Genomic DNA, 27,772 nt, shown 5'->3' on the forward strand with positions numbered 1-27,772 from the left:
GTTAACTTCAATAATCAAATTTGGATATGCTTTTGCCTTGCTACTGAATCAATTTGCATTTTGCACAGCTATATATCATGTGTATTTATTTTAAATTTGAGTAGAATTTATATTGATAAAATTAATTTTAAATCGTCAAAAATAATTGAAATGTGCACTCAAATTAATGTAAATCATAAGTTTTGTAATAAGGCATCTTAGAAAAAAAATTTGATCTCAAGTGCGTCTCAAACGGAAAGTTGGACTTATGTTCAAAAACGAATTACTATACAATATTCACTTTATCAATAGTGGGCATTTGGTCTAGTGGTATGATTCTCGCTTTGGGTGCGAGAGGTCCCGAGTTCGATTCTCGGAATGCCCCCATTTAACATTTTTAAATCTCTCATGCAAGAATAACCAGCTACCTTTGTTTTGGGTGTTTACATTTATGAAGACTTGTCTTCTTGGTTGGGTATTTGGGTACATTTGTTATATTCTGATTAAGCCCAATCTAATAAAGAGTTCGCATTTTTATTTTATTTGTATTTTATATATATATATATATATACACTTTTTATTTATTTATTTATAAGTACACCTCTTTTTTCTTTTTAATTTTTTTTAAATATTCTTAATTTTATAATTTTTAATTTTACATTTTTAATATTCAATTTAGTATTTTTTTCTTCTTTTTTACAGATCTCCTTCCCTCTTTTTTTCAGTTTTCACATGCATTTTGTTACATTTCCTCCACCTCCACCTATTTTAGTAAGTAGTCTCAATTCTTTTAGTTTTACATTATTCTTTCTCCCCTCCTCTATCAATTTTCTCATTATTATCTTTTTTCTCTCCTCTTTTAATTTTCACATGCATCAGGAGTGTATAATTAGTTTTCGACAACATTATAGGCGCGTGTGACTTTTTTGACAATATTGAAAGTGCTAATTCAAATGTGCATTTTTTTATTCAAACAATTCCCCCATTTACACATCTAAAAAATACAACATCAAATAATTTTAGTGTTTTAGAAAGTACTTTTTGAAATAGTAAAATTAGTCACTAAAAACATTTTCCAAAATTGGATTATACTTTTGGAAAGTACTTTTTTGGAACAGTAAATTTAGTATTCTAGAAAGTACTATCCAGAATTATGTAAAAAAATACTTTTAGAAAATACTTTTTAGAACATTAATTTTACTATTATGAAAAGTACTTTCCAAAGCATTAACTTTACTATTTTGGAAAGTACTTTCTGTAAGTATTATTTTACGTAATTTCAAAAAGTATTTTTCTGGAAGTATGTAAAAACACACTCTGAACACTATTTTTAGAACACTACAGAAAAGTACTCTAGAATAGTGAAATTAATGTTCCAAAATATCTTTTTCATAACACTAAATTTAAAGTTAAAGTTTTTGAAGAAGTTAAAGGAGAGGAGGAAGTTAGAAGAAAAAAATGTGTATCTAGTTTAGTAGAAACTGTCGAGGAAACCACACATACCTACAATGTTGTCATGTATCAATTCTACAGTTTGGGTACATGTGCAAAAGTGAAAGAGGTGAAGGGAGAAAAGATTAATGTAAAAATCGAGAGAATGTTTAATGCAATATGTGAGAAATTGGAGGAAGACAAGATGATGCATGTGAAAACCGATAAAGAGAAGAAAAGAGGTGTGTGAAAAAGAAGAAGAAAGTAGTAAATTGAAAGTTGGAGGTGTAACATTAAGAAATTAAAGAATAAAAAATATGGATATTTTAGGATTTTAAAAAAAAAATAAAAGAGGTGTATTGTGGTTTTTTTTTTGAAAAAAAGTGAATACATCATGAAGCTAAAGAGTTTTGTCCAAATGGCTCAATTTATATACCCATCATGGGCCAAGAGAAATACAAATCATCCATCGAGCAGCATCAAACTATTAAGGGAAATTGCACTAATGGTTTGTTTAAATGATATTCAACTCTCCTTTATTTTTAAAAATTACTCATCTTTTTTAGAATAATATTATTAGTTAAAGTAAAAAAAGAAAAAATAAATAAAAATTGACTCATATTCTGTCAATATACGCATCTATCATGTTTTTAAATAATGTACAATGCTATGTTTTTTTTTAATAAAAATTTTCACTTTCATCAATTTTGAAAACAATAATTTTTTAACACATTTTTTAAAATTATTTCTTGAAATTGATATATTTTATAAATCACAACTTGTATGATATTTAAAATATAATTTGAGAGTTAAAATTGAGTAAATGATCAAATCTCATTCAGTTGTTGACACTTGCATTATTAATAACTTATTTTTTATTAATAATGGATAAATAATATTATCTTATATAAGAGAGTGTATGTATCACTTAAATAAATAAATAAGAAAGATTAAAGTTCAATTAAAAACTAAAAGAAACATATCACTCATTTAAACATACCTTAAGAAAATTTCACGCAATTTTTCTAAATATTAAATATGAAAGCCCTCCTCCCCACAAAAGGAAAAGAAAACAAAAGCAGTATCAAAATTTATATATATATATATATATATGAGAGGTTATAATTGCACCGGTATAACTTTTACTAAGTATTACACCGCTTAATAAATTTATATTAAATGTGAATTTTGTAAATCCAACCGTTAGATTGAAAGTTCATATATTTTAGATCATATATACAAAATTTTATATTAATGCAAGATGATTTGATACTTCATTTTTATAAAACAAAATTGACGTAATATATTCATTTCAAAATACACTAAAATATGAACATTTTGATTGCCTTTAAGTTGTTCAATTTTGACAAAATTTGATATACACGTATAAAGTGATATAAACTTTTAATCTAACGGTTGAATTTACAAAATTTACATTTAATATAAAGTTATTGAGTGGTGTAATACTTAGTAAAACTTACACTGGTGTAATTATAACTTCCCTCATATATATATATATATATATATATATATATATATATATATATATATATATAAATGTTTTCTAATACTTTTTTAATTGTGGGTTAAAATTTATTTCCTATACTTAAAAGGTTTATATATCACAAACGTGTTCCACACACATATATATAATACAAGTACATGACATAACCTAAAATATTTCCCTTATATGAGTAAGTGGTAAGCATGAGTAGTAATTGTGATTCACATAAACGCAATATTATGTGAAAAAGAGAGGCAATAGAGCGCGTCCGATGGCGATGGTAGCAAGTCCCATTGCAACATTATGTCTATTAGCCTTTGAAGCTTTGCTTTCGTCAGCCTGAATGTGCTCAGCCACATTGAAGTCTCCTGCATCGTTTCAACCCCCCATTTATCACAATCCAAAATTTTACATGGACTAAATTCCATCAAGTTAAAATAAAGTAAAATACGAAACCTCTTTGAGGGCCATAGCCACATCCAGCTTCAATTGTTTTCCTGATGTCTTGTATGGTTGCCTTGTTGTAAAATACGAAGTTGCTGAAAACGTTATCCAGGCAACTCAGAACCAAGTTTGTCTCCGACAGACATGGCCCTTGGCAGAATATATCAGTTTTCTCTGCAGGCACATTCAGGTTCCCATTCTCGCTCAATCTACACGACTCTTCACAGCTCCGATAAATCTGAAACCAAACCAAAATACCAAACACTATCACAAATATTTTTAATCTGTGTCTTCGATATATACATGTATGACAACATTATGTAAAAAAGGTAGAAGAAATTAAGAAACTCAAATTGGTGCGTTAAATGTTTCAAATTGCACGTTGTATATAGTAGCAGCTGTGCCTTGCATTGCATCATTTGCATGCACTCACAAGGATCACGTTACACATGCATGAGGTAGTGTATACTCTAAAGAAATAGATATCCACACTTTGCCACTTGTATAAGGCCTATCTTTCGACCAATGTTAAGGGGAGATAAACTATAATTTGACTAAATTTTAATTATTTTTTGTGTTCTCTTACGGGTATCCGTTGATTTATCGAGTTTAAAATTAATCTTGTTTTTTATATTTTGACCGTTACTAATCTAAAAGATTTTCACACACGATAGAGATTGAATATGAAAATTTTCAATAAATATTATTGGTATTTTTGTATGGAAAAAATAATATACTTCTAATTCTCTATTAACGTATAAGTGAAGAAATAAAAAGTAATCAATGCAATAAAAAAAAGTGGTAAAAAGACATAAAACAAGTATAAAGTTAAAGTTAAAAAAAAAAACTGTAACCAAAGTTAAAACAAGTTTTTCAACAATTATTTTTCATAATTAAAAATTAGAGTTTGATATATAGCTTGGACTTGATTTAAAGAGTCGTAATCCAAAATATCAATATATTGCTTTACTTTTATAATAAACATAAATTATTAGATAGTTCTACACTATATCTAATTTAAACTAATTTTTATGTAACATTATGTTAAAGTTTTTAATTTTCTCTTAATACCACTTATTAATTTCTCCCTTAAAAGGTAATCATAAAAATCAGATTGTAGAAATGGCACTCACATTTTTATCATTAAAACAGAGCAAGGCTTTGGAGAAAATTTGAGAAGGGTCACCAACCCCACCACCACCACCACCACCACCACCACCGGCACCACTACCACCGGCTCCAAACCCACCAATACCACCACCAGCTCCAAGCCCACCACCGCCAGCTCCAAACCCACCACCGCCAGCTCCGGTCCCAACACCACCACCAACTCCGCCCCCAGCACCACCTATACCAGCCCCCACACCACCGAACCCACCACCACCTGTCTGGCCCTCCGACTCATCCTCATCAGCATTTCCTGACAAATTATATCTTAATGCGTTACACACACACAAAAAAAAAATTATAAAAAAAAAGTTTCATCTAGTGTGGTTGATAACATACCAAAGTTTTTCCCGAATATACAAACGTAAAGGAGAGCAAAAGTTAAGATCCAACGCCTAACACCAACTCGGAATGCCATCATCCAAACTTAATTACGTACGATCCAAATTTCATATTAGAAAAGAATTGAATCGGAGCTCATTATATAGCAATGCAACGTTACACGCGTTTGCACATTACTACAAGAAAAAGTTAATTAGTTGCTAACTTTACCAACCACTACCATTCATTTTTTTAATCAACATAATACAGTGAGGGTGCTCACGAACATTCCTTTTCCTTGCATGCATGTGTTTTTCTAATTAGGCTTAACCTCCAACAGAATAAACGGCTCAATATAATTAAGTGGAATGAATGAGACACACAATAATGGGTGTAAATGTTGGGTGAATATCATTAGAGAGGGAAACTAGTCAAAGGGTTTGCTACGAGTCGCGATTAAAATTAATGAAAGACAAGACTTGAAAAAATAAGGACATGGTAGCAGTTGAAGTGTAAGCCACCAACTTCTCTATGTGATCAGTCCAATAAATCAAACCAACCATTGGTTGTAATACTTTCCTAACAAGCTTGGGTAACATTTTGTTGCTTGTGGAAAAACAATTGCGTTTGCTTATTTATTAACCACAAGTTTTTGCTAGCTTTCCGTTTCATAATTTTGCAATTGTTTTTTTAACAATGAATCAGTGGGATATAGTTTATGGAATTAATTTCATTCACTAGATAGCTATATATACAGGAGTAGATTCTCGAAGTTCCCCATGAATGCACATTAAAATTAATACATTACAAAAAAAAAAATTCTATAGTAACCTTAATATGATACAATACTTATTACTAAAAATTACTATTACAAATAATTATATTTTCATAATTGTTAAAAAAAGTGAAGATATAAATTATGGTAAAACATAATATATGTTTAATCTAATTCAAAATAAACACTAAAATTATTTGTAAATATATGTCTAATAGATTTACAAACATATTATATTTATTTTTTGTATATCACTATATATAATATTTCTTATAATAATGTGATCTTAGAAATTAATTAAATATTTTACCACCTTTCATGCCTCTCTGTTTTGATATAATAACAAATGATTATATTAGTAACTTGATCCTTAATTAATTGTATTTTGATGAAGTTTTTAGTTAATTCTTGTAATTTCAAAATGTTTAACATAGTGTTTGTTTTTTTGCTTGGAGTGATTGTCAATTTTTATTTTCAAATTTTAAAAATTAAAATTAGCCTTCCATCATATAACCTTTTTTTTAACACATTGTGTTTTCAAATTTTAATTAATGCCAAATTTAAATTCAAACCATAAAAATCACTCACTGTTTCCTTATTCAGAGTCATTTAGCGTTATATTTGAGGCATTGGTACGTAGAATTAACATGATGGTAGTTGCAGCGACAAAAAGGATGATTAGGGGCAGCTACTAAGACAATAATGAAAAAAATATAGTACGTAGTAACAGAAGCAATGGTATTAATCATAGTCTTGGGATGATAGAGACAATAATATATATATATATATATATATATATATATATATATATATATATATATATATATATATATATTATTCTTTTAAAAGGAAAAACATAAAATAAAGGATTTACTTTTATAATTAAAAATAAAAAAATTAAAACTACCTTTCTTAGGATTAAGAATTGAATTAAAAATGTTTCAATATTAAGTTAAAAATTAAGTTAACTTCATTTTAACTAAATATGTTTTGATTTGAAATTGACATTTAAAAATATATAAAAACTTACTGGCATCGCAAATATATTTTCTTTATAACTTTTAAAATTTTGGCATTTAAGTTTCAACTTTATAATTACTTTACATCACACCCATGACAATGGTGTGTTATGTGGAATGAAGCAACAATAATGTATTTATAAAGAAATTAGTACATTTTTTTTAGAGATTCATGTTAGATTTTGCCTTAATTATTCACATTTTGTTATTATTTTAATATTTTAATTTGAGTTTTAAATATAATTCTTCCAATTTTGCACCAATTTAAGAAACTTAATCTTAGATAAGGAATTTTTTTTATGAGCAAAGAAAGATGTATTAATCAAGATATATATAAGAGGTACCAACTTATTTGTGACGGATTTTATGAAGTTTAGTGACGAATTTTTTCCCTCTCTAATTTTAATTTTTCTAGTAGTGTTTACAAGTGATGGAAAAAGAAAATTTTCTAACACCCTCTTCAAGTTAGATGTAATTTGTCTAGAATAAGTACAAATTACATATTAACATAAATTCATCTTTACATATAGGCACAAAAAAGAAACCTCTTATTTACCACCTTTCTTTCCTTTGGAATTCGCCTTTAGAGTATTTGACATAAGTGTTGATATGCATATATGCTGCTAAAGACAATTTGAATAGCAACTCATGAGTAACATTCCTTTCTCAACAAGTCAATCTCTCTAAGTATGATTAAACTCCCATTTTAAAAGAAATTATATCATGTTGAATGACATTCACACATTGAATGATATTATATCACCTAATTTCAATTCCCATCTTGAGATTCAGAGTGATGTTAGATTTAATATCATTGTAAAAATTAATATGTAAACCCTTTTGGATAGTTTTTCAACCAAGTTCAAACTGTGAACTTTAAATCCTGCATAATAACTTGTTGCTCAAAACTTGTGTTAGAAAAAATACAATTATAGTTCTCCACTACCTAGACCACTACAATCACATAGTAGGCCATCTTTGTTTAATCCTTTTTTTACCAGTATAAACTAAATCATGTGTAAGAAATGAAAAGGCTAAACAATCTCCAAATTTGACCAAGAGTAACATTTGTCAAATCGCATAAATCTTGTAGCAAGTAAGCAAAATTTTATTTGTGAAAAAGGGAAAACTTAAACAAAAGGAAAATTTTATCCAAGTCATATTTGAAAATCAAAAAGGGTTTGACTCCTAATCAATTTTTTTTGGTACATGGACTTAAAAAAGAAAAAAAAATCAAGAAAGTTCAAAAGCAAAAAAAGACCAAGCTCACACTCTAGTGAACTTTATTCCTTGGCAATCTGCTAACAAAAAATGATAATCTCCATCGAAGGAGATTCAAATCTTTTGATTCTCTCATTCAATTGAACTTCCATTTTGGCAAGAGTATTTGTAAACACCAATTTTTATCCCACTAATTTTTCTACTAATTTATTTCCCAAAATTTTCAAATTAATGATTCAAGAACAAATAATTTACAAACTAGATTTAAACTCAAAAAATACACACAATAAGCATAAATAATAAATAAAAAATAATAAAAGAAAATCAGAAAAAGACAAGAAAATAACAAAATAATCTTTTCCTTTGCACCCAAAATTTCTGCCATCCTACACTTTTCTGTACGGTTATTTCTCTTCCAACAAGCTTGCTGAGCTCCTCTGCCCTAGCCACCAACATGTCCCCAAGAGCATACTTCTGCCATATATGCTTCCAAAAGCATGAGCTTGGACCAACTGTCAAAGAACAATTTAAAACAATAGTGAGTTTGTATATAATAGAACAGAACATGAACAAAAGGGGGCAGAGAAAATTGTAAAAATAGAGAGAACCAAGGATCAAGAGTAAGAGAGCTCAAGCAACAAGCAAGTAGAACAAGGAAGCAGAATAAAAGCAACGTGCAATCAAATTTGGGTATCAATATTTTCTCTAATCTTTTTCTGTATAGGGTCATTTTTTTCTCTTTTTTTGAAAATAATACGTATGCAACTCAATATTTAATCTTACTGTGAATCAATCCCTTCCCCTTTGAACCAGCAAGTAAAAATCCAGCCGCAATGAAAAAATAAAAACAAAATAAAAAAACAACAGTGAGTGAAATATACCAGGAAACGCGACTAGATGATGGTTCCTGTGAACGCCGCCGTGCGCCGCTGTCGGAGACGATTTTCGGTGGCGGCGATTGCACTCCTTTATCTTCTTCCTCTCACCCTTGTTGCGCGCCTTTACGAGGAGTCACCACACAGACAAACCGTCATAACACCACCGCACACCACCGTCGAAAACGACTTCCGGTGGTAGTCATAACCTTCTGCCGTCCTCTGTTCCTCTCTTTAGCCGTCTTCTCCTTCCCTTCGCATGACCGCCAACCACCTTAGCTACGACGACGCCATGGCGGCGTCCGCCGCGCCATCAATGTCCATGGAGGGAGGCTGAGCGCAAAATCCTAGTAGAGCCTCCCCCACTCCCCTCACCCTTTTCTATTTTTAGGGTTCTAGTGAAATGGCCAAGTGCCATCTGATTCCCTTTTTTTTCTTTCCATTTTCGGCCTGCATATGGGTTAAGCCCATTAGTTCAACAAACAATTAATTAATTATTTTGGTCCAGCATATGGGTTAAGCCCATTTAATGATGGAGGAGGCTCATGAGCTAAGGGCCCAACTACTAGGGCTATGGCAAGAAGGATGCATGAAGAGTGGGTCCAAGTCCAAGGAAGGCCCATCACTTTATTTTGTTGGGCTTTGTCTCAAGCCCATTAGATTAGGGATAGTGTAGGATTGGGCCTTAGTGCCTTGTATTTTCTTTTGGGCCTTGTATTTCCGGCCATGTAGCTTAGGATTTACATTTAGAGGTCATTGGAATTTAGGGTTAATTAAGGTTGCATGTGAATTATCATTAGAATGTAATTAGCTTTGCATTTGATATGCATTTCGGCCATGTGCACACATGCACATGGTGTGACCTAAATGCAACTCAAATGAAAAGCTAATCACATTCCAAACGATGAGCACATGGGAGGTTCCGGGTTTGGCTCCCAAAATTTGAATTTTGAATTCAAATTTTGGGCGCCTAAGGTTAAGTATTTTCAACCCATCCTTAGGCGGGGCGGGCAGCATTTTCAGCCCGTTTTTCATTGGTGGGCCAGCCCGGCCCGACCCGTTTTTGGCGGGCCATTGGCGGGGCGGGCCAAAACGGGACGGGCTGGCCCGTTTTTCCACCCATATCAATAACCAACCTAGTGATACACAATCCCAAAAAGAGAATATCTTTCATACAAGATGTAACATTTCAAACAAGGCTTGTTCTCTCATAGTGGATAGTGGATCTTGGTGCAATTGTTGTAGCACTAGGATGGTTGAGAAGTTGGACTTCACTACTACATCTCATCCCAAACCTTATCAACTTCATTGGCTTAATGATGATGGGGATATGGTAGTCAACCAACAAGTGGAAGTAGAGTTTTCTATTGGGAACTATCAAGATAAAGTTAAATGTGATGTAGTTCTCATGGAAGCTTGTCATATTTTATTAGGTAGGCAATGCAATTTGATAAACAAACTCATCATGATGGCCTAACTAATAAAATAACTTTCACACATAAGGGTAAAAAGTTTGTGTTTCATCCTTTATCACCTTCACAAGTGATAGAAGATCAAGTACAAATGAAGGCCAAACGTGAGCAAGAAAAAGGAAAACAAAAAAAAGTTGAAAAAAAAAACTTCTAAAAATTGATGAAAAAGAGGATTCTAGAGAGACTAGTGTTCCCTCTCTAGAGATAGTTCAAGAAGAGAGTTTTAAATCAAAACCTTTACTCAAAACTTCTCTCTTTATTGAACCATCTTCTCATATCCTCATTTGTAGAGGAACACTAACTTGCACTGCCACATCTTCTTTGGAAACTTCTCTACCTCTTGAGGTAAAAAATCTTTTGAAAGAATTTGGTGATATATTTCCTAAGGAAGGTCCAATTGGACTTCCACCTTTTAGGGGAATAGAGCATCAAATAGATCTTGTGCCTGGGGCTAGCCTTCCAAATAGGCCAGCCTATAGGACCAACCCACAAGAGACCAAAGAGATAGAGAAGCAAGTACAAGAGTTGTTGGAGAAGGGTTGGATTCAAAAGAGTCTAAGCCCTTGTGCTGTACCAGTCATTTTGGTGCCAAAAAAAGATGGAAAATGGAGGATGTGTTGTGACTGTAGAGCCATCAACAACATCACAATAAAATATAGGCACCCAATTCCTAGGCTTGATGACATGCTTGATGAATTGCATGGCTCATCCATATTTTCCAAGGTAGATCTTAAGAGTGGATATCACCAAATTCGAATCAAGGAAGGTGATGAGTGGAAAACCGCTTTTAAGACTAAGTTTGGACTATATGAATGGTTAGTAATGCCTTTTGGGCTTACTAATGCACCTAGCACATTCATGAGGCTGATGAATCATGCCCTTAGGGATTGCATTGAGAGATTTGTAGTTGTTTATTTTGATGATATTTTAATCTATAGCAAAAGTCTAAGTGATCATGTGGATCACCTAAGACAAGTCTTTCTTGTCCTTAAGGACAATCACTTGTTTGCCAATGTGGACAAGTGCACTTTTTGTGTGGATAATGTTATTTTTTTAGGATTTGTGGTAAGCAAAAATGGGGTTCATGTGGAACCCGAGAAAATCAAAGCCATCCAACAATGGCCTATTCCTACTAATGTTAGTGAAGTTAGGAGCTTCCATGGTTTGGCAAGCTTTTATAGAAGATTTGTTCCTAACTTCTCTATATTAGCTTCACCTCTCAATGAGTTGGTGAAGAAGGATGTGGCCTTTGAATGGAAGGAAAAACATAATTTAGCTTTTCAAGAGCTTAAGCATAAACTTACTCAAGCACCCGTTCTAGCTTTGCCTGATTTTTCTAAAACTTTTGAGCTAGAATGTGATGCTTCAGGTCTTGGCATAGGAGCTGTGTTGTTACAAAGTGGTCACCCCATAGCTTATTTCAGTGAAAAACTTCATGGGGCTGCCTTGAACTACCCTACCTATGACAAGGAGTTATATGCTTTAGTTCGTACCCTTCAAACTTGGGAACATTATCTTGTGACCAAGGAATTTGTCATCCATAGTGATCATGAATCACTTAAATATTTGAAGGGTCAACATAAATTAAATAAAAGGCATGAAAAATGGGTTGAGTACCTTGAGCAATTTCCATATGTCATCAAATATAAAAAGGGCTCTACAAATGTAGTAGCTGATGCTTTGTCAAGAAGACATGTTTTATTGAACACCCTAGGTTCTCAAATACTAGGGTTTGATGACATCAAGGAGTTGTATGAGAAAGACCTTGATTTTGCTAACTTTTATTCCTTATGTATTCAAAAATCTTATCAAGGGTACTATATTTCTGAGGGGTATCTTTTTAAAGAAAACAAACTTTGTATACCCCAAGGATCTATTAAGAAACTCTTGGTTAAGGAGAGCCATAAGGGTGGGCTCATGGGGCATTTTGGAATTGAGAAAACTCTTTCACTTTTGAGAGAGAAATTCTTTTGGCCTCATATGAAACGAGATGTCCAAAGGTTTTGTAGTAGTTGCATTGCTTGTTTACAAGCAAAGTCTACCACCAAACCTCATGGGCTATACACCCCCTTGCCCATATCCTCTTCTCCTTGGGTAGATGTTTCCATGGATTTTATCCTTGGATTGCCTAGAACCCAAAGAGGAAAGGATTCCATCTTTGTGGTTGTGGATCGTTTTAGCAAAATGGCACACTTTATTCCATGCCACAAAGTGGATGATGCAAGTCACATTGCTAAATTATTCTTTCAAGAAATAGTGAGACTACATGGGTTACCCAAAACTATAGTCTCAGATAGAGATGTTAAGTTTCTTAGCCATTTTTGGAAAACTCTTTGGGCAAGGCTAGGAACTAAACTTCTATTTTCTACCACATGTCATCCCCAAACTGATGGGCAAACTGAGGTAGTGAATAGGTCTCTAGGGACTATGTTGAGGGCAATCCTCAAAGGCAATAAAAAGTCATGGGATGACTATCTCTCTCATGTGGAGTTTGCCTATAATAGGGTGGTTCACAAGACCACTAACATGTCTCCTTTTGAGATTGTTTATGGGTTTAATCCTCTTACTCCATTGGATTTATTACCCCTACCTGATGTTGCTTCCTTTATTCATAAAGAAGACACATCTAGGGCTGAGTTTGTCAAGAAATTACATGAGAGGGTTAGAGATCATATTCAATCCCAAACAGAAAAATACCAAAAATATAATAATAAGGGTAGGAAGGAAGTTATCTTCAATGAAGGTGACTGGGTTTGGCTCCACCTTAGGAAGGATAGGTTTCCTTCCAAAAGAAAGTCAAAACTTAGTCCTAGAGGAGATGGTCCTTTTCAAATCCTTAGGAAAATCAATAACAATGCTTATGTCCTAGATCTCCCTTTTGCATATGGTGTTAGTTCTAGTTTCAATGTCTCTGATCTATATCTTTTTTTCAGGACTAGCTAGCCAAGAGGAGGATGCTTTGGATTTGAGGACAAATCCTCTTCAAGAGGGAGGGATGATGGAGGAGGCTCATGGGCTAAGGGCCCAACTACGAGGGCTATGGCAAGAAGGATGCATGAAGAGTGGGCCCAAGCCCAAGGAAGGCCCATCACTTTATTTTGTTGGGCTTTGTCTCAAGCCCATTAGATTAGGGATAGTGTAGGATTGGGCCTTAGTGCCTTGTATTTTCTTTTGGGCCTTGTATTTCCGGCCATGTAGCTTAGGATTTACATTTAGAGGTCATTGGAATTTAGGGTTAATTAAGGTTGCATGTGAATTATCATTAGAATGTAATTAGCTTTGCATTTGATATGCATTTCGGCCATGTGCACACATGCACATGGTGTGACCTAAATGCAACTCAAATGAAAAGCTAATCACATTCCAAATGATGAGCACATGGGAGGTTCCGGGTTTGGCTCCCAAAATTTGAATTTTGAATTCAAATTTTGGGCGCCTAAGGTTAAGTAACCATACCATGGTTTCACTTAACTTTAGGCTAACCCATGGTTCACTTTAACCTAATTTTCCCTATATATTCTATATGGCCGAGACTTGTAGTTACTTTGGATATATTGATGAGTTTCTCTCTTAAAATTCATCTCCACCGAAGTCACCTTGAATTCCTAACTCTACCCTCCTTGAGTGCTTCTCTTTGTAGAGCTAGGAACCCTAGTCTTCTTTGGACTTAGCTTGTATGCAAGCTTAGGTCACCTTGCACCTTTGAGGCGTCTCCATTCCTTGAAGATTCATCCAAGAAATTCCGTGAAGGTGTGAAGCATCCATGTGCATTCCAAGTGGAAGCACATCAAGATAACTAACTAACTATTTTATTTTATTTTATTTTAAAAAAAAAAAAGAGTAATCAGATAATATATTTTACTAAAATATTTTATAATTATAATTATAATAATATTATATACATATATATAACAAGTAGTATACGTAATTAATATATATAATAGATTCTTACGTAATTTTATATTAGGTTATTACGTAACCTTAATAATAATAATAATAATAATAATAATTATTATTATTATTATTATTATAATAATACTTTTTATCATCATTAATATTATTAATATCTATCTTCTTAAAAATATTATTTTTATGTGGCATTCCCTTAATATTAGATATGGTATTTGTTTATTGTTTTAACAAAATTAGCTTAATTGATCTTATTTAATTAAGTTATTTATTTATATAAATGTATTAGATATTTACATAATTTTTTTAATCCATTTAAACAATAATAATAATAATAATAATTATTGTCATATTCTCTTATCAATATTAGTATTAATTATATCTATCAAAAGGGAAATTAATTGAATGTGACATTCTTTTAATCCTAAAACTTAAGGATGTAAGTTGTGACAACTTATTATCTTAAAGTTTTTTTATTCAAAAATGCATAATTAAATATCAAAATATTACCACAATATTCAACATAAGTATTCAAAATTATTATATAAAAGAATTTATTTTAAGAATGATTAATTAGATGTGACATCTTTTTAACCTTTAAATTTAAGATACAAGTTGTGACAACTTGATATCTTTAGATTTTATTTCCCAAAAATGAAAATATTCAACAACAAATATTTTAAGAAAATATCATAGTAACAATAATTTTGATAACAATGATTATAATTAAAGTTAAATATTTATTGAATTGAGCTGAGACAGTTCAAAAATCCTAAATTTAAAAATTAATTAAAAAATATCAACACACAAATATTTTCTATATAAAACTGCGTGACTCTGATTCTTCATTACACATGGAGATACTTAAGAGCAAAAAATAAATTTTGTTGAGCCAAAAAAATAAAAAATAAAAATATATTATATTCCTTTTTACATAACAATAATAATTTTAATGCATTAGTTAAATAAATACATTTGATCATTATAGTTAATTAATTTACGGTAAGATAAATATTTTATAAGCTATAAATAATTTGTTTAATTAATTAAAGATAATTGTTTTAGGACGAACGTTGTGAGGTGCTAATATCTTCCTCACACGTAATCGACTCCCGAACTCAAAAATCTAGTTTTCGTAGACTATTTTATACTTTATAGTTTTTTCGATATTTTTTCGTAAAAAATAACATTGGTGGCGGCTCATTTTTTAATTTATAAATTTATTTTCGCTGCGATCTCGGTTGCAACAAGTATCAATGCATTGGTTGCCTTCTCGAAGCTTGGGACAACATCTTACTTTCCAATTTCTCCTAGTGATCTCTCTAATACTAGAAATTAAAGGGGCTTGAGTGTGAAAGGTATTGTTCCCATCTTTGACTAGCTGTAAGGCATGAATAGAGACTGAATAACATATTATCTAGCTGTGACCAAGGTTCCACGCATGGAAAAACCCTTACCAAATAGCTTTTAGCTAAGTGTGTAGGATATTTGACATACCTAGTGATCTTGCAAACCCTATTAGCCATAAGCCATCAACTTTGCAAATTAGCCCGTTGAACCTGGTTTGTTATTGATACAACTTTTGTCAACATGCACAACTACTTCTTCAGTTACCTTATCATGCCATTTTATATGCATTACAGTTCTTGTGTTGTTGGTGCAACAATAAAAAGTATTCTTAATGGTTTCTACTAGAGTGGTAGCGTTTATCTTAAGTTGGTAGAAAGGGATTTCCTTCCTTTCAAACACAAAAAAGTTGTGAGCCCGGTAGGTCCACCATGATCCTACTAGAAACCATAATTTGTGGGTTTTGTGTGTCTTTTATTCCAGCCACTGCTTGGCATGGTTGACGGTAAAGAATTGAGGATGTCTAAAACCCAGCTCTTCCCAAAATATTTTTGTTGGCTCACAATCTTTAAAATAGTGTAAAATAGTTTCTTCATATTGTTTGCATATGCAACACAAGGCTAATATAGAACCATATCTCGATGGTTAAAAAGCTTCATTATGGGGACTAAATCATGGAAGATATATAAGCCAGATGGGAGTTTGATTTTATTCTAGTGCTTTAATTTTCCAAATCCAACTCCAATTTTTTCTAGTAGACAAACAATGGGAAATTAGCCAACCATATCCAGTTTAAGCTGTATAGACCCCGTTTAACTTATCCTTCCAAATAAAAACATCTTCTACTTCATTCTTAAGATAAAGGATAGTGTTTTGTACTTCTTCTGGGATTTAAGTGAATAAACTTTTGAGATGCCATTCATTCTCCACAAAGATATCTTTGATAGTTAGAGTCAAATCATGTATGTGTAAATATGCAACCTTTTCACATATGGGCCCACACTTTGCCCAAGGTGTATACCAAAAAGGTATGACTCCTTTGTTGACACGTAATTTGTATTTGTCTTGCAAGCTATTTCTGACCTAGACAATAGAGTTCCAAATGTACGAGCCTTTAGGAAGGTTACATTGCATGAATTCTCGATGTCAAAAATATTTAGCTTGGCAAACTTGTACCTAAAGTTTCGAGGAGTGATTTTGAATATTCAAAGCGAGTTTCTTTAGTAGGACAGTAGTGGCTTCTCATGCATTTTTTATCCCAAGGCCTCCATGTTAATTTGGAAGAGAGATTTTATTCTAACCAAGTGAATACCTTTATTTTCATTTCCTTTCCATATAAAATTTCTAGTAGTGTTATCCATCACCGAGAAAACATTTTGAGGATCCAGAACAATTGCATAACATATAAAGGCATGACATTTAGTATAGAATATAGATGTAGTAAGTGTAGCATGTCCTTCTTTATTTAAAAGTCTTTGTTTCCACGATGCTAGCTTGGTGCACATTTTTTCAAGAATGAACATAAAGTCCTCTTTGCGAAATCTTCCTTGGAACATTAGGAAACCCAAGTATTTCCCCATAGAAAGAGCTCAATGAATCAAAGAAATAGAGTTTATGTTCTCCATTGTCTGGCAAGGAACACCTTTAGAGAAAAATACTCATGACTTGGCCAAGTTTATGTTTAGTCTAGACTGTGCAACAAAACAAGCAAATATTTTTTTCAAGGCCTGAGCTTGGGTATTACTAGCTTTGCCAAACAATAAAACATCATTGGAAAAGAAAAGATGGGAGATGGATAGATTACCCTTCTTAACTTGCACGGGTTTCCATAGTCTAGCTCGAACTGCATCTATGATTGTCAGGGAGAGCTTTTTCATATAGATCACGAATAAATATGAAGACAGTAGATATACTTGTCTTAAGCCTTGATTAGGTCCAAAAATTGGAATTCCTTGTCCATTTCATGAAAGTAATAGGTTTGGATGCAATTACACAATGCATAACCAACGAAACAGTAATATTAGGAAATCCAAAATCCTTAAGACTCAAAAAAAAAAAAAGAGGCTAAAACCCTATATTAGTCCCTTATAATCTTTTTTTGTTTCAATGTAGTCCCACTTTTATTTTTGGTCTCAATTTAGTCCCAAACTAATTAATTGGTTTCAATTTAGTCCTAAATTAATTAATTGGATTTAATGTGGGACTTTCGTTCAAATTATTTAAATGGAGTTAACTTTTGGGCACGCGGATGCCACGTAGATGCATACGTGGATGCCACGTGGATGCCACGTGGATGTCAATTTTTTTGAAAACACCTGGACCCAGAACGGCCCGTTCTGAAACCAGAACGGGCCGTTCTGGTTGCACTCTTCGTGTGTTAATTTTGTAATTGAAACGGGCCGTTTCAGATGCGAAAATTAACACACCACCAGTGCAGCAGAACGGGCCGTTCTGGATTCAGAACGGCTTGCTTAATTGTGTTTTTGATCGCTCAAGTATTATAATTATGCAATTTTGATCCCTAATATTTTAATTGAGTAATTTCAGTCCTTAAAAGATTTTAGTTGTGTAATTTTAGTCTCACAATTTTTAATTGAACAATTTTAATATCTCAAATATCATAATTGTGCAATTTTAGTCTTTCTCATTAAAAATTTAATAATTTGAAAATTTTAATATATATATATATATAATGTTTTAAAACTATATAATTTTTTGCTTATTTAAATTACCATATATTATAATTTTTTTAATGTATCAAATGATATATATTTATTATTAATTTTTAATGGGAGAAACTAAAATCGTACTATTATGATATTCAAGGGACTAAAATTGTTCAATTAAAAATTGAAGGACCAAAATCGTTAATTGCAATTCTTTAAGGACTAAAATTACCCAATTAAAATCTTGTGGATCAAAACTGCACAATTGTAATACTTGAGGGATAAAAAATGCAATTAAACCAATATTCTTTATTAATTTTATTAAAAAATATAATAATTTTGAAAAATATTTTTTTATAGTAAAAATTTTAAAATTACTTATTTTTATAAAATACAATTGTTTTATAAATAGAGTAATAATTTTTTCTTTTTCTCTTTCTGTTTGAAGAAATATTTAAGTATCACTTTATAATTTTTTGCAACTTATTTAAAATTAGAGGAATAAAATGATAAAAATTAATATGATAAACATAATAAAATAAAATATAAAAAAATATTAATATATTTATTTTATTAGATATAACAACATAATTAAAATATAATTAATAATATATATTTTATAAAATTATTAATATTTTATATATAAAAAAAATGAAACTGGAACGGCTCATTCTAAAACCGGAACGGGCCTTTCTAGTTGCACTTTTGGTGTGTTAATTTTGCACCTGGAACGGGTCGTTCCGGATGTAAAATTGACACATCAAAAGTGCAACTAGAACGACCCGTTTCGGTTTCAGAACGGGTCGTTCTGGGTCCAGGTGTTTTAAAAAAAATTGTCATTCACATGGCATCCACGTGGCATCCACGTATGCATCTACGTGGCATCCACGTGCCCAAAAGTTAACTCCATTTAAATAATTTGGACGGAAGTCCACATTGAAATCAATTAATTAATTTGAGACTAAATTGAAACTAATTAATTAGTTTGGGACCAAATTGAGACCAAAAATAAAAATGGGACTACATTGAAACAAAAAAAGATTATAAAAGACCAAAATAGGTATTTAACCTTAAAAAAAAAAAAAAAAGAATAGTTCATGAGATCCTATGCCTTCTCAAGGTTGATCTTGAAAGTCATGCCACCTTTTTTCTTCTTTGACTTATATATTCATGATATGGATAATTTCTTGTAGAATAATTACATTATTTATTGTACCTCTTCCAGGTAGGAAATTGTTTTGGAGAGGCCCAATAAGATTGTTTAACATAGGTCTAAATCAATTCATGAAGACCTTATTAATCATTTTGTAGATTGTGTTACACAAACTTATAGGCCTAAATTCTTTAAAGCTTGTTGGATTGTCCACCTTTGGGATGAGTACTATATCAAAGTTTCAGATATTTTTGGATTGAAATAACCCATAATAAAAGCCTCAGCCACCATCTTCCATATGTCATCTCCAAATGATATGTCAGTATTGCTTGAAGAATATACAATGAAAACCATCAACCCTATATGAGCAATCCTAGTCAATTGATGAAGACCCAATCAATAATCATCAATTTTATTTATTAATAACTTATTTCAAAACATGAATAATTTTATATATGAACATTTTTTTTTTACCTTCCTACTTTTAGAGTTCAAAATTCAAACACAAAATGGTCAGGAGGGAATAAATAAAAGTGCATTTTTTTTGTTAGGAGAAATTAACTAAATCTTTATTTTTTGTTTTCTCGTATATATATTTCTATGAAGATTTAAGGTGTATTTGATTCCAAATTTTAAAAATCATTTTCAATTAGAGATCACATAAAATAATAGATTAAACAAGTATAACAAAAGACTAAATCCCGAAAACACTAGTACAAAAGGGGTCTTTAACGTCGGCTATTTTAAGGATTTTACGTCAGAAAAGACTCCGACGTTAATGCGGGAGACGTAAATTTACGTCGCTTGTGACAAACGACGTAAATTTACGTCGGACATGCCCTATGGCCGACGTAAAAAAGGGCTTGAAATGGTAAAAAATAGACTCGAGATTTTACGTCGGATTACACCATGTCCGACATAAATTTACGTCGACCAGTGCTAGTGACATGAAGAAAGTAAATGTTTTTACAATGACATGACACAATTAAGAGATATAATTGATTGCTAGTGTAAAAAAACTTTACACTGACAGTGTATAGGTGATTAACTCTTAATAAAAAGGGTTTAAAATAACTAATGAGTCAAGTTTTATTCTTAGATACAAGTTTTATTAGATATTTTGTTCCAGTTCAAAATTACAAAAGATATTTTTCAATACCTAATAAATTAAATAACAAGCTATAGTCGATCACTCCATAACAAGCATTAAGATTAGAAATAAAATACTAACATTGAAATAAGACTTATATATATATGTGTGTGTGTGTGTGTATGTTTGTGTGGGTGTGTATATATATATATGTGTGTGTGTGTGTGTGTAATTAGTACAAATAACATGAGTTTAGTTAGTTACATTTAATCCTAACAAGAATGACATAGTTCCTCATTGTCACAAAGAATACAAAAAAGAAAATAAGATCAATGATGAAAGATGGAGAGCTAAGGAGAAGGTTGAAGGAGGTGAAGAAAGCCCTAGTAACACTCCAAAATCCTCCAAACTCGTCCAAAGTGATGAATGCTCCAAACCCCTAAAAGAGAGAGGGATAAAGTGTGTCAAAAAGTGTCATGTAATAAAAATGACGCATGATGTAAACTAACCTACACCAGGCACGAGCACACAAATGAAAAAGGAGGCCTCTCTGACAAGATGGCATTGAGTGTAGGCAAAGTGGCGTCCAACACTAACAAAACAGGTTTGTTTTGCCAAGATGACGTCGAGCGTGAGTAGAGTAGCACCCAATGCTGTGTAATCTTCAAAGAGGACTTCTTTTTTTCACTTCCATGTGTCCTCTCTTACTTGACGTGCTCCAAATTCACTTCCTAATTAAATGTTAGACAAAAAAGAAATCAGTGATATAATTAATTGGTAATAACCAAATTCTAATTAATTACAAAAAATAATTACCAAAAAAAAAGATTAAGTTAGATAAAAAACTAAAAAAAAAAAAGTTAATTTTATTAATATAGAATGACGAATAATTATAAATAAAAATTGACATTATCACTTATATAAAAAGGTAGTTGCTAATTAGTAACCTATCATAGTTTCTATGATAAAAATATTAGCCATCTAGAAAGGTATATATGGACAATTGTAATCTTGAATTTTGTGACTAGCTTGTCATTGTATTTTCTATATATCTTTCTTCCAAATGACAATGAAAGTGTTAATAATAGTTAGGAGTATTCAATTAAGATCATTTTTGTGGAAGAGGTTATGAAGATAAGAAAAAGATAACTTGAGTTAGTCATCAAGATGTCAGCTATGCTAGCCGAGTGGTTTAATTTAAGCCTTCTAGGCAAACGGACCCAAAGTGAAGGCTTCTTATAATTGCTTCCAGCTATATACAACTATGTTATCTTATTTATCGACAAGAAATCTCCTATCATGTTGGGGGAAAAAAACTTGTTAATTTGGTATAATACCTTAAAATGCAGATATAGAGTTTGGGTTTGTGATGGACAATAATAAGTGGAATCCTTAAATTTTCTCTACATGGTGAAGGGACCTTATATGGGAGACATACAAACCCAATGCAAACAGGTTTCGAAAAAAGAATGGCTAGGAAAATACGTATATAGAATTAAGAGAGTATGAAATTTTGGCACGATATTTTAGATGGGTCCAAACAGTTTAGCCCACATGGGTGATTGGTGTCATAATGATTGGGTACGAAACAAAGATGAAGGAAGAGATTCCCAGGATAGGAGTACGTACGAGTTATTTGATGATTTGAAAAACTTATCAGCTTCAGTCTCCATTTGCAATGAAAATTCTGATGATTGATTGGTACGGTAATTGGACAACTCATGTGCTTAGTTATTATTTAAAGCTTTTTTTAATATAAGAAAAATTATAAAGATAATTATAATCAGAATAAAATTTAAATTTTCATGTTTTTAATTATTTTAATTTCTCTCCATTTAATTATTAGACTAATTTTAGTGATTATTTAAAAGTTTAATAGATATTTCTTGAATTTTTTTTAAAATTTTAATTAGCTCTTCAAATTTTTAAAAAAAATTGTAATGTAGTGTTTTTTTAATATTATTTTTTTTGCTGTTATAAGTATGATTAGAATTCATAAAAATTGAAAAAATATTTTTTTATATCTTCATAGTGAACAAATATTACATTAGATACCCGTTTTATGTCACAATCTGTATCTATCAGTTTTAAATCTAAACACCTTGAAATTCTCATATTTCTTTGATTACTAATTTTGAAAATTAAATTATAAAAATATTAAAGGATGGCAAAGAGATTTATAAAAAAAAATTAGTTAAGAAATAATATATTAAATTTTAAATAAATATTTATATAAAAAATGTTAGAAATATGCCTAAATATCTTTAAGAGAATAAATTAGTTTTTGATAAAAATATTTTTTATTAATTTATAAATCGTAAGGTTGTATGCGGTAACAACTCTCATAACTCCTCATAATTGTTGGGATACAAACAAGTTCCATCGATAAAATAAGAAGAAAAAAATAAGAGTTTATAAAGTACACACATACTCTAATGTTAGAAAAACTTTTTGGATAATGACTAAAAGTAAAATTGTGAGAGTTTTGGTCTAAAACGGACAATATTTCATCATTGTGGAGTATGCTTGTGTAATAACCTCATAAAATATCCCCTTAAAGCCGCGCTAACAACCCTCATAACCCTCATAGGTTCCTTGTTTGAGGAGAAGATTATTGGGATACAATCCTACATCGATAAAATAAGTGAAAAAATAACAACTTATAAAGTACACACATATTCCAATGTAAGAGGGTTTAGATCCAAAGCGGACAATATCTCATTATTGTGGAGTATGTTTGTGTAATAACCTTATAAAAGAATCCTGATAAAATATCCTCTCAAACAAATACTATGAAATAAACCCAAAAAAAAACTTATAAAAAAAGAAAATAACAAATAAAATAATTTTTATAATTGTTGAAAATAACTTATACACATAGAGAAGTTAGATGAAAACCTTTTATAAAATTAAAGTACATAAATTAATTTTAATTTTTGAAAAGAGAATTAATTTTTTAAAATGTTTATGAAAAAGTTTATATAGTGCTTACTATTTGAGATAAGTTTGTCTTTCTATGCAAATTCAACCTAGTTTTCATGTTTAGTCCTTTGTTAGATTTTTAAGAATTGCTATGAATGTTTTGTTCCAATAAGTTGCTAATCTTTTAGTAACAATTTTCAATTGATTAATTGTGTACGATAATGATATGTAAAAAGTGTTGTTATAGAATATATGTAAATATAAATCTACTTAAAATATAATTATGCATAATTTTAATATTGATTTTAAATAATATTTAATAATATATATTATGTGTTATTATAATTTATATTTACACTTTTTAATAATATATTAATATATATTATACCTATAATATAAATAAAAATAATTTTTAATAATAAATATTATGTTATTATAAAATGTGGCTCGATAATTTTTATTTTATTTTTTTTAATTATAAACTTGTTGAATAGGAAGGTTACATCAAATTCGCTTGAGACTAGCCAGTATGTGTGAACTCTCAGAGGTAACCATCAAGAGGTTTCAGACCACCTTTTACTTCACCTAATTGTTACTTTACAAGGTTTGATCTTGTTTCTATAATTGTGTTGGATTCTTTGTTTTTTTTTTTTTTTTTTTTTCCATAGTAGTACTGAGCATTATTATATCCACATCGAGGTTGGCTGAGAGGAAAGAAGATTAAATACAATTTGTAGCCCCTCTGGCATTTGGTATTTTGGTTGTAAATATTTTATGCCTGGTTAAAAATAATATTTATTTAATAATGAGAAAATTACGTTTTTTTTTATGGACCTCATTATAACCCGATCTTGGTCTTAATTTATAGCTTAAAGTAGGTGGGATTGGTCATAATATTTTTAAATAATATATATATATATATATGATCTTAGATTTAAATTTTTGTATTATTAATTTTATTGAATAAAAGAAAAAAGACTTAGTTATTCACATAGCTTCACTATATTAGAATTAAAGTACTTGTTACACTTTTTTAATATTTTCTTTACTTATAATTAAAGGTTAAAATTAATTTGAGTATTATAGATGAAAAAAATGTAATTAAAGACGAATTCACTTAAGATGATCAATCAAGTATTTCAATAAAAAGTAATTATTAATAAAATTAATAAATATTTTATACTAATAATATAATTATTAAAAAATTATAATCTTCACGTGAGAGTAATCAAATCCTCTTTTTTTATATAATTTTTTCTTCTATTTATTAGGGCTGTATCTAATTTTAAACTTGAAATGTTGGTGCTCTTTATAATTAAAACATAATAAAAGTAAATAACTTCATTAAGATAGATAACCTTAAAGATTTCGCCACCAAGTGTTATGGCATAAGCGAAAATTTTTCTCCGAATGCAAGGAAAATCTTGGAGGCTAAATCAATTGATCGATTACATGCCCTAGTCTTTACAGGAATGGAATGTCATGTCGTCCAACAAATCGAATGGAAGAAACAAAAGGGAATTGAAATGAAGTTTTTATTGAACTGTTAATAGTAGAAAACATGAGGTAAATTGTAATATACATCAGATCATGATCAGGAAAATCATGAGTTTTGGAATAGTAAAATTGACTGAGCAAATCCTTGTTCTGCTTATTAAAGCTACTCTCCTTGCATTACAATGGATGAACAATTACTGAATACAAGCATAGAATATATAATTCAGTAATGCAAATACTACTAAAATTTTATTAAATTGAGAGCATTACATATTATATTAGAGTAATTAACAAAATTATCTTAGCCAGGTGTGCATGTAGGTCGCCTTGGAGGAAGCTGCTGATGTGGAGTTCTCTGTTTCAAAAAAAAAAAATAGAGGAAAAATGGTTAAAATTTAAAGCAAAATTAAAGATTCTTTTAAAACTCAATAGCTAGCACTAAAACTTCATGTACCTGTAGTTTTGGTTGCAGTGTCTCCACGGCTGTTGTAGATTGTTGATTCACTCCAGCACCTTGCTGTTGAGATTATATACCCAAAAAAATTATATTTATGAAAAATATTATTGAAACAGGTTTAATTGGTATACATTTCAGCATTCAATTTGATAATGGTTGTAGGACATCATCAGAAGTCATTTATGTGTTTTGACATATCAAATTCAAATATACCTTGCATAATGCCCAGTCAGCTGAATCAAAGAATGCCCTTTCATTATCCTTTTAGTCAAAAGAACAAGCATAAATAATTAAATTAAATTAGGTACAATTGGAACTTGTAAAGAAGAAGGTAAATTAATAATGGGTGATATATTGTATGAAGAAAAAAAAAATATTTTTCTATTATGGGCTTACTTTTGATATCAAAGGCTTCTTCTTTGGGGCAAGCCTACCGTACTTTCCCGCGGATGTTGTCTGATATTAAATAATTGTTAAACCAAACCAAAAGAAACAAAAAAGAATGGTATATTGTAAAATTAACGATTGTGGCTAAATAAAAAAACTAATTAAAAAATAGAACTGTAATAAGAAAAATCATGATATTGGTGCAAGAAAAAGTATTCATTATAAAACAGTCAATATTTCTCTAGTGGAAAATGATTTTACCCAAGACGTTATGCAATTGGATCCTTCATTAATTTGAATCCTAATTACATGTAAGAAAGTAATCCAACAAGTTCAAATTACATATTTGTCAACTAAGACTAGGTCTTAATTGTTATGTTTTTCTTTGCATAAAACCAGTCCTTAATATGCTTGAGCGACTTCATGAGATGCTTATGATAAAAGTATGCATTTGACTAATTCTATCTTTAACCTAATTATAACCTAATCCAATCCACCCTTTGATATCATCAACTTCAAAAGAGTGTGAAACATTCGCACAATTCAGAAAGAAAATCCTTTCACGTGGGTGGGGAAAGAGAATATTCTAGAAGACCTTAATTATGTTCATTTTTAAAAAAAAGGGGAAAAAACGAATCAATGATGGCCATGAGAACCTCATGTTTGGGAGAAAACGAAGTTCACATGATTTGCTTGACAGACCAAAAGCCAGTTAGGCTTGTTTTGTTTTTCATAGTGAGTTTTGTAAGATGTGTCGTGGGATCACTTTAGGTAGGGACACCTTAAGGCATAAAACCGAGTAACCGACAATTTTGGAGCACCCCTAAAATATCTTCAATTCAACTAAACATAATAAGATAAATTCCAATTAACAATTTAATTACGTGTATCTCATTGACGAGCAATTGTAAAAGTAAAATAAAAACACATCAAAATAAATAAAACAATTGTAACACTCTCATTTATCACCTATATAGTGTTCAAAAGAAACGAAAAAGGACAAAATAGTCTCTATTTCCCGGAATAATTTGTTTGATATGACTGTAACCTAATTAGACAATCAATAATCTCCAGAAATTAAAAAAATATATATATTAAAAAAAAAAACTTACGTACCCATAATCATATGATAAATGTCACAAAAGTACATGGTACAACAATGATGAAAAAAAAACAGTACACGGGTACAACGTAATGTACACCAAGGAAAATAGACATGTGCTGTTATGTCGATGTATTAGAAATAGGACAATTAGATTTTCCGTGTGATTCTCCTTTAATTTTTGATATCATTATTTTTACGTTAGGTAGTTATGTTACGAATTTGCAAATTAATGCCATACCACACACACACATAGGATTCACCTTGTTCGCCGTTTTGATTGCTAATTGTAATTTAACACTAGTTAGCTTTGCCGTCAAAGGAAACCTTCGTTTTCCTAATTCATCGTACCATGAAACGACGCAACTGTTTTCAAATTTCTGTGTCGTATATAATAATGTTGCGATATTACGAGGAAAATAAATTAAGGACCCAAAAAACGAGTCTAGTACTTGTTAGCCACTGAAAAGTAAAATAAAATAATAATAAAGGGTGAATTAATGGTTGGAGTTTGGTTACGTATACCTCAGCATTGGGGGCAGTGAAATAGTCTTCTTTTTCGCACCCTGCCATCTCCGTTGTTTACCTATTCAACAAAACCAAACAAATCAGAAACTAATATTCAAAGTTAGACTATTAGTATTATCAATCTAAGAAATGTAACCTTTAATTAATTTGCTTGAAAGGAGAAGAGGGGGCAAAAAAGAGCTTAGAAAGAAAGAACAAGGCACTCTCCCAAACAACACAAGGAAGAACTAGTTAGTTCCAATTCCAAGCAAATGGTGTAAGGGCATGCCCAATTATATGTCCAATGAAAAACACACAAAAAAAAAAGGGAAGAAAGAGATAAAAGAGATGATGTTGATAATTACCTTGTGGTAAGAGGAAGGTAGAGATGCAAGGAAGAGAAAGTAGAGAGAATGAGGGTAGAAGGAGTTTGAGTGAGAAGGTTAGATAAGAATATGAATCCACTACGCATGCCAAGAGATTACATTTATACCAAGAGAGGCTAAGAAATAAGGCACCAAAAGGAA

General features: G+C 30.8%; 2 protein-coding genes, 1 long non-coding RNA gene and 1 other non-coding gene across 5 annotated transcripts; 1 reads left to right on the top strand and 3 right to left on the bottom strand.

The window, feature by feature from the left end:
* The first annotated feature begins 292 nt into the window (after positions 1-292).
* TRNAP-UGG (transfer RNA proline (anticodon UGG)) lies at positions 293-364 on the top strand. The gene has a single exon. It is a non-coding gene; the product is annotated as a tRNA-Pro (tRNA).
* A 2,606-nt stretch (positions 365-2,970) lies between these two features.
* LOC109814986 (Glycine-rich protein family) lies at positions 2,971-5,125 on the bottom strand. The gene is made up of 4 exons (XM_020379541.3): positions 4,865-5,125; positions 4,492-4,778; positions 3,371-3,596; positions 2,971-3,282 (listed from the first exon to the last, which is right to left on the bottom strand). Exons 1-4 carry the CDS (start codon positions 4,944-4,946, stop codon positions 3,152-3,154), a joined length of 726 nt encoding a protein of 241 aa, XP_020235130.1. The 5' UTR covers positions 4,947-5,125; the 3' UTR covers positions 2,971-3,151.
* A 2,971-nt stretch (positions 5,126-8,096) lies between these two features.
* LOC114916959 (uncharacterized) lies at positions 8,097-9,500 on the bottom strand. Its single transcript, XR_003805628.2, has 2 exons — positions 8,743-9,500; positions 8,097-8,373 (listed from the first exon to the last, which is right to left on the bottom strand). It is a non-coding gene; the product is annotated as an uncharacterized LOC114916959 (long non-coding RNA).
* A 15,312-nt stretch (positions 9,501-24,812) lies between these two features.
* Positions 24,813-27,764, bottom strand: LOC109814977 (cAMP-regulated phosphoprotein 19-related protein). 2 transcript variants are annotated; one of them, XM_020379526.3, is made up of 6 exons: positions 27,611-27,764; positions 27,264-27,324; positions 25,646-25,705; positions 25,463-25,510; positions 25,247-25,309; positions 24,813-25,147 (listed from the first exon to the last, which is right to left on the bottom strand). In XM_020379526.3, exons 2-6 carry the CDS (start codon positions 27,309-27,311, stop codon positions 25,094-25,096), a joined length of 273 nt encoding a protein of 90 aa, XP_020235115.1. In that variant the 5' UTR covers positions 27,312-27,324; positions 27,611-27,764; the 3' UTR covers positions 24,813-25,093. The 2 variants fall into 2 exon arrangements, with proteins under 2 accessions (XP_020235115.1, XP_020235116.1); XM_020379527.3 differs by lacking the exon at positions 27,611-27,764 and adding an exon at positions 27,403-27,550.
* Positions 27,765-27,772: the final 8 nt, after the last annotated feature.

The sequence above is a fragment of the Cajanus cajan genome, chromosome 1 (genome assembly GCF_000230855.2).
Source record: "Cajanus cajan strain Asha chromosome 1, NIPB_CcT2T_4, whole genome shotgun sequence".
NCBI lineage: Eukaryota > Viridiplantae > Streptophyta > Magnoliopsida > Fabales > Fabaceae > Cajanus > Cajanus cajan.

Bases quoted from the DNA above. Each gene is read 5' to 3' on its own strand.
- LOC109814986 (XM_020379541.3), bottom strand. From the start codon at position 4,946: ATGATGGCATTCCGAGTTGGTGTTAGGCGTTGGATCTTAACTTTTGCT. The intron at 3,597-4,491 runs GTGAGTGCCATT...GTTTGGTTTCAG, and splicing joins TCTGTTTTAATGATAAAAAT to ATTTATCGGAGCTGTGAAGA. The intron at 3,283-3,370 runs GTTTCGTATTTT...GAAACGATGCAG, and splicing joins TGGCTATGGCCCTCAAAGAG to GAGACTTCAATGTGGCTGAG.
- LOC109814977 (XM_020379526.3), bottom strand. From the start codon at position 27,311: ATGGCAGGGTGCGAAAAAGAAGACTATTTCACTGCCCCCAATGCTGAG. The intron at 25,511-25,645 runs GTAAGCCCATAA...TTTGACTAAAAG, and splicing joins AGAAGCCTTTGATATCAAAA to GATAATGAAAGGGCATTCTT. The intron at 25,310-25,462 runs GTATATTTGAAT...TAATCTCAACAG, and splicing joins CTGACTGGGCATTATGCAAG to CAAGGTGCTGGAGTGAATCA.